The sequence below is a fragment of the Miniopterus natalensis genome, chromosome 2 (assembly GCF_054644295.1).
Source record: "Miniopterus natalensis isolate mMinNat1 chromosome 2, mMinNat1.hap1, whole genome shotgun sequence".
In the NCBI taxonomy this organism is placed as follows: domain Eukaryota; kingdom Metazoa; phylum Chordata; class Mammalia; order Chiroptera; family Miniopteridae; genus Miniopterus; species Miniopterus natalensis.
Genome location: NC_142082.1, coordinates 179500820 through 179507039, shown reverse-complemented (window position 1 = coordinate 179507039; position 6220 = coordinate 179500820). Strand labels below are relative to the sequence as shown.

Below are 6220 nucleotides of genomic sequence, written 5' to 3'. Positions count from 1 at the left end.
AGCCTCTCCTGTCCTGCCCTCCTCCGAGTTGTGCGGGGGCAGGAGGAGTCTGGACCGCACTCTACGCGCTATACTCCTGGCTCAAGAGCCCAGGAAAGCAAGTAGTTATGGAGATCTGAGAAGGGCTCTTTGAAAAGTGAGACTAGAAAAAAAAAAAAAAAAGAGGCTTCAGTAGCGCATCCCTGACCAGATGTGGGATGGGGCACCGCAGAGCCCAAGGAGTGCCCCGCCTACCTGTGCCACCCCCTCCCAGCGTCCCGTGGGTCAGGTTTCCAGACCTCAGCACTCAGATTTTGCAGCATAAAATTTGCATCCAGGACAGACAGGAGCGGAGGCCGAGTGAGGTAGGAGCAGAGAGTGGGAGCAGGGCCACGGGCCCCAGGAGGGTGTAGGTCTGGCCCCCGCCTGTCCCCATCCTCCCCGAAGCGGCGGGACACCCCGAGGTGCCCTGACCCCACACCCTGCGCTGCACCAGGCTGGAGCCTCCTGCGTGCCCTTGGCGGCCGGCTGGTGACGCGGGCGACCCATGAAGTCCAGAGCCCCCCCTTCCCCGGTGCCCCGGGCGCAGCCCCTGGGGTGGGAAGGACCCCTGGCTGGGGCGTGGCGGGGACCGGGCGGGACGCGTGGCGGGACAGAGCAGCTCTGGCCGCGCGCCCGTCCCGCGCCCCCTGGCCCCGCGCCAGGCTGCCCGCGTGCGCCGGGCGCACAGCACTGCAGCGCCGGTCATATGAGCAGAAATGATGAGAAAAGCACTTTTTAATCTTTTCGCACTTGCTCTGCCCGCTCAAACAGTTGCAGGATGTCGATGACAGACTTGCTCAGCGTTGAGGACATCAAGAAGGCGCTGGGGGCCTTTGCCGGTGAGCAGCGCGCTCCCCCCTCCCCTCCCCAGCCCCCTGCCCCCATCTGCCACCCCGGCCCCCGCACCCCTCAGGGGCGGAGAGTGGGGGTCCTCGTTTTCCAAACTTGTCCGGGCGGGACTTGGATCGGGTGGGGAGGCCGTGCACCCTGCCCGAGCAAACGAAAACTTGTGGGTGCCAAAGGCTGGGAGGGCTGGGGTCCGGGACCAAGGAAGGGACCAGGGTCCTGGCGGGCGCTCGGGACCTCCCCTTTAGCACGTGGAGGGGCTGCGGGCATGCACGCCTTCTCTGCCACCCTGACCGAGACCCCCACTGTGTGCAGGGCTCTTCATGCCCAGCGGGGCAGGGCTGGCCCCACCACTGTCCGAACCCCCAGCCCCTGGCTCGGAGCCTCTTTCCAAAGACCGGAGAGGGTGGTGACCTTCCCAAAGCTGGTGCTCCGCTCTGCTCTGCCCAACCCCTGGGTGTCCCTGGGCTGCAACTTCCAGCCCTCGCTGCCCAGGGAGGGGAGCGGCAGCCTCTCCTTTCTGAGCAGCCCGGGACCTGAGTGCTTTTAGCCGCCTCTCTTCCTCCCTCCCATCACCCAGATGGGAGAAACTGAGACTGGGAGAGAGTCAGAAACTCGCCCAAGGTCACCTAGCAGGCACCAGTGGGGTTAGACCTGGGTCTTGGTCCCCCACCCTAGTGTCAGCGCTGGGTGAAGGGGGGAGAACATGACTCTCAAGGGGACCCCCTGCCCCCCCTACATAAGTTACTCCATCTACCACTGTGCCCTCTCCCGGGTGTCCTTAAAAAGCAGCTCTGGACATAGAAAATTGGGAAGGGGACCCCATTTCCTTGCTGCTGGGTGCCTCCTCCCCTGGGCATGGAGAAGCTGGGGAAAGCCACCCTCCCAGGGTGTTGGGATAACCCACCCACTTCTCCTCCACACACCTGGCTCCCTCTCACAAGAAACTGAACTGGGAATTCCTGGGGGGCCTTCTAACACCCCCAGTTCCCACCAGAATCAATTTCTGCAGCAAAGCCAGGCTTTCTGGGCCCTCCCCTTCCTCCTCCCACCTTGTAACCTTGAGAGAAATTTGTCCTCTGTGTTGATTTTCTGGCACCACGATCTGTGGCCAAGGAAAAGGTTCCCTCTTCCCCCACCCTTTGCCCACTCCCCATCCCCAAAATGCACACACCGGTTCACATGTGCTCCATTTCCCCCTCCCGCTCCGCTCAGCATCACCCACAAGGCTTCCCGGCCAGGCCACCCCTCTGCCCTCAGAGGCCTCCCCTCCCCAGCTGAGGGCCCAGAGCCTGGGGCAGGCTGGGGAGCCGGGAGATCTGGGCTCAACTCCCCTCTTCCACCTCTAGCTACGTGACCTTGGGCAAAGACCCTCTCTGGCCTGGCACCCCTCAGCCCTCCCATGGAGGTGTACCCCCTGGTCCCCCAGGGCTGGCACAGGGGAGTCCCATGGAGGCATATCCCCTGGTCCCCCAGGGCTGGCACAGGGGAGTCCCATGGAAGCATATCCCCTGGTCCCCCAGGGCTGGCACAGGGGAGTCCGTGGACAAATTCTGTGACCTGCCCTCCCCCTTCCCTGCTGCCCCTTGTCCGTCTGCATTTCAACCGCTTCCCTCCACCCCCGCAGCTGCCGACTCCTTCGACCACAAAAAGTTCTTCCAGATGGTGGGGCTCAAGAAGAAGAGCGCGGATGACGTGAGGAAGGTCTTCCACATCCTGGACAAGGACAAGAGTGGCTTCATCGAGGAGGACGAGCTGGGGTAAACTGAGGCCGGCAGGGCTGCGGCCTGAGGCTCGGGAGAGGGAGGGGGTTGGGACTCTCGCCTCCAAATTCCGGCCAGGTCTGCACCTGCCTGACCACCGTTGCCCCAGGGAGGCAAAAAAGCGTCGCCTAACGAGGTTAAATTATAGCTACTTAATATTGCTAATGCAATGATGCTACTTAATAATTTAACACAATTCAAGAGGCCATTTTCCCTGCCTAACACCGCGGGCAAGACAGACAGCAGCAGCCTGAGTGTTCCATTGATTTTTGTCTGTCTAAGAGGCGCTTTCCGCCATCCTGTCACCCCCACGCTCTGTCCCAGGCGGCTGGAGCAGCTTCTGGGTAAGTTGGGGTTGCAGAACCAGCTTTGGGGGTCAGGAGTCCAGGGAGCAAAGCAAAGAAGGAGAAGATCATGACAAGGAAAATGCAAAGTGGCACCAGCCAAGGAACCTTTCACCATAACCCTCTTGGCCACCTGGCCCCTGTCTGCCGACCCAGCTGTGTCCTATGTCACCTTCTGGCCAAGGCCACCTTGAATTTTGTCAGGAAGAGAAGGGTGGTGGGGTAGAGAGGAGCCTTTCAACTGAGGGTGTCCCCATCCATCCAGTCTTGCCCCCAACCATCTCGCAAGGATGCCCTCTGTCTGTCCACCCATGCCCAGTGCGCGCGTGCAGACACACACACACACACACACGCACACACGCACGCAGGCTGACCGCCACCTGTCCTCCAGGCTCGTCCCCTCATCCAGGTGTGATGGCTGCCTCCTCCGACACCCCCTCCGCTTCCCATCACCGCATCCGTCACCTCACCGCGTCCACCACACTGTGCGCTCTCTCAGAGCACCGGAACCCCTCCGCGTCTTTTCAGGCGGTTTCCTGGGATCATCTCTGTGCCCCGTTTCCAGCATGGCCCCGGCACAGAGAGGATACTTTTGTGTTAGTTGTGTTGGCTGAATAAATAAACAAGTGCAGGTGCCCTGCCTGAAGTGAGGTCAGCCACCACTGAGGACAGCCTGCCCTTCCCGCGCCCGCCGGGAAGGACCGCCATAGCCGGGCCGCCCTGCCCAGCGCAGCCGCCTGGCCCAGCTGCCCACTTCCCCTGAGCAGATGCCAGCCCACCATCCCTACAGAGTTCCTGCAAGGTGACCTTGACCTGACTCCCTCCCTGGCTTTTCTTCCCAGATCCATCCTGAAGGGCTTCTCTGCAGATGCCAGGGACCTGTCTGCTACAGAAACCAAGACACTGCTGGCCGCTGGCGACAAGGATGGGGACGGCAAGATTGGGGTCGATGGTGAGTGGCCACGTCCTGGGGCCCGAGCACATCAGGATCTTGGGATGTCTGGATGCTAAAAGCCTAGAGCTATGTCTGTCACATGAAAGGGAGAAGAGAGGTCGCGCAGCTCCCAAGAGCGAAGGAAAAAGGCAATCTGTGCGGCCTGAGGGTTCTGTCATGCACAGCCAGGCAAAGTAACACTGGGTATTTTTTCTAAATTTGAACAATGCCGAAGGGGCAGATTCCCCACAAGGTAGGGAAGGAATCCAGGAGAATTTGGGAAATTTCCCCGAACTTTGCCGGCACTTTCCCCTGGGTTTTGACCCGGCTCTGTCCACACTGGCTGCGTGACCTTCGGGATTCGCTCTCCCTCTCTGGGCCTCAGTCTCCGATCTGTAACCCGAGGAGACGAGGCCAGCTGATCCCCAAGGACCCTGCCGGCTCTCACGTTCTCAGAGTCCAGGGATGGAAATTCCTTATCGCCTGCCCTCCTCAACATCTTGTCGGGGTATCCTGTAACATCAGGTCTCAAACCCGTCTTGGCTTCACCCCAACAGACCATTCCAGCATTGTAGGCGAGCCAGGAAAAACAGGCCGCCAGGGGCTGGCTGGGAATTAGGGGACGGGATAGCCCGCTTTCCAAGCTTGGCGCTCGGAGCAGGTGAGGGGCTGGTGGTCCAGCACCTCGCACCCCCCATTCAGATGGAGCCCACTCCCCAGCGCTCCCTGCGCCCCGCTCTTCCTCAGCATCTCGGCGTCCTTGGGCGTCATCTCAGTTTTGCAGGGGGGCAAACTGAGCTCGAGGTGCCTCAGCCTGTTCAAGGGGCCAGGACATAAGCGGTGGGGCAGGGATTTCGAACCAGGCCTTTAGCGTGCTATGCGACACCTGCTCCTGCGATTGTCTTTTCCGCCGGGCTAAGTGAAAACCTCGAGGAGGCCTCTAGGTCCAGGCTGTCTGGGGTCAGATCCCAGCTCTGCAGCTTTCCAGCTGTGTGACTCGGGGCCTCGGTGTTCCCATCTCTGCACTGAGGGTGATGATAGTTCTGGTCTCGTAGGCTTGTCCTGAGGATTAGATGTGTCAGTGTGTGAAGTGTCTGGGATAAGGCCGGGCACAGAGAAAGCCCCGTAACGCGCTTGTTAACTGTATCCACCGTTTTACCCTCAGTATCTAGCCCGCACCTGACCCAGAGCAGGCACTTAAGCATCTGTTGCCCAAGCGTGACATCCAGGCCCCACGCTCTGCTTCCTCTCTGCCCTTCACCAGCCGTGACCTTGGCCGCACTTAGGTTCCATTTGCCAGACAAATAGGGCGCACAGTTTTATCCTACGACCCGCTCGGGCTCGGTGTGAAAATTAAGTGGCTATAGACAGAAATTGCTTCTGAACGTGGGTGTAGTTTATTAAAGTTTTATGTCAGAAGCAAGAATAGAGAACCTCCAGCAAGGTCAGCTGCGGCGATTGCCTAGCCTGGTGATGACAGCTGCCCTTTCTGTGGCTGGGAAGGAGGGAGGGGGTTTAAAGAAGCTGGAATGGAAACTGCTGGAGAGAAATCGGTGGCTGGTCCCGGTGACTCCAGTAAGTGGCCCATCTCCCTCCCGCACCCCCATCCACCACACCACTTATCAGATAGCTCCCCCGGAGCCTGCCCTGACCCACCCCAGGCCTCCAGACCTGCCTTCCACTTTAATTTTTATTTTCAGCCCATGTGCCACAGCTCAGAGGCCCTAGGCAGGTCTTCATGGCTGGCTGCTCACCAACAACCTAAATGATGAAGAAAAACCAGGCCAGATCCTGGCCTGCTTCCTTGATTCCCTCCCTCCCTCCCTGCGATCTTAAAAAGCTTACCAAACTCTTCCAACAAATGGTGCCTGGGTAGCAACCCTGTGCCGGACAGTGGGGGAGGTAAAGTTGAATTAGGCCCAACTCCCAGAGGCCCCATCTCCTGGCAGGGTGCCCCTGAGCAGTGGCTCAGCAGCCCTGAGCCCCAGTTTCTTCATCTATAAATGGGGCACGAGAATACATACCTCGCTGGGATTGTGAGGCGTCCATGACATGGTGTATGGAGTGCTGAGTGCAGTGCCCAGCACATAGTAAGTGCTCAACAAACGGCACTGAGATACTGCTTCTGTTGTATTTGCACGTTGCTTACAGCTCTGTGTATACACACAAACGAACGGTAACAGCCGGCAGGGGCTGGGAGGTGCAGACAGCTCTGTGGAGAGGGAGAGGCCTGGGCAGGTCTGGGGGCTGTGGGCAGGGATGCCGCAGGCTGGGAGGGCAGGAGAGGGAGGTCCAGGCAAGGTGTTGGCGCC

At 59.9% G+C, this 6220-nt stretch overlaps 1 protein-coding gene across 1 annotated transcript; it reads left to right on the top strand.

Annotated features, from left to right (window-relative positions):
- Positions 1-799: 799 nt before the first annotated feature.
- On the top strand, positions 800-4527 carry PVALB (parvalbumin). The gene is made up of 4 exons (XM_087813803.1): positions 800-860; positions 2495-2627; positions 3817-3926; positions 4466-4527. The coding sequence occupies exons 1-4, from the start codon at positions 800-802 to the stop codon at positions 4525-4527; spliced, it is 366 nt and encodes a 121-aa protein (XP_087669929.1).
- Positions 4528-6220: the final 1693 nt, after the last annotated feature.

What these genes read in the sequence shown, in the direction of transcription:
- PVALB (XM_087813803.1), top strand. Translation starts at nt 800, where the DNA reads ATGTCGATGACAGACTTGCTCAGCGTTGAGGACATCAAGAAGGCGCTG. An exon ending in ATCGAGGAGGACGAGCTGGG is followed by an intron (nt 2,628 to 3,816) that starts GTAAACTGAGGC and finishes TTTTCTTCCCAG; the next exon opens with ATCCATCCTGAAGGGCTTCT. An exon ending in CGGCAAGATTGGGGTCGATG is followed by an intron (nt 3,927 to 4,465) that starts GTGAGTGGCCAC and finishes TCACCCCAACAG; the next exon opens with ACCATTCCAGCATTGTAGGC.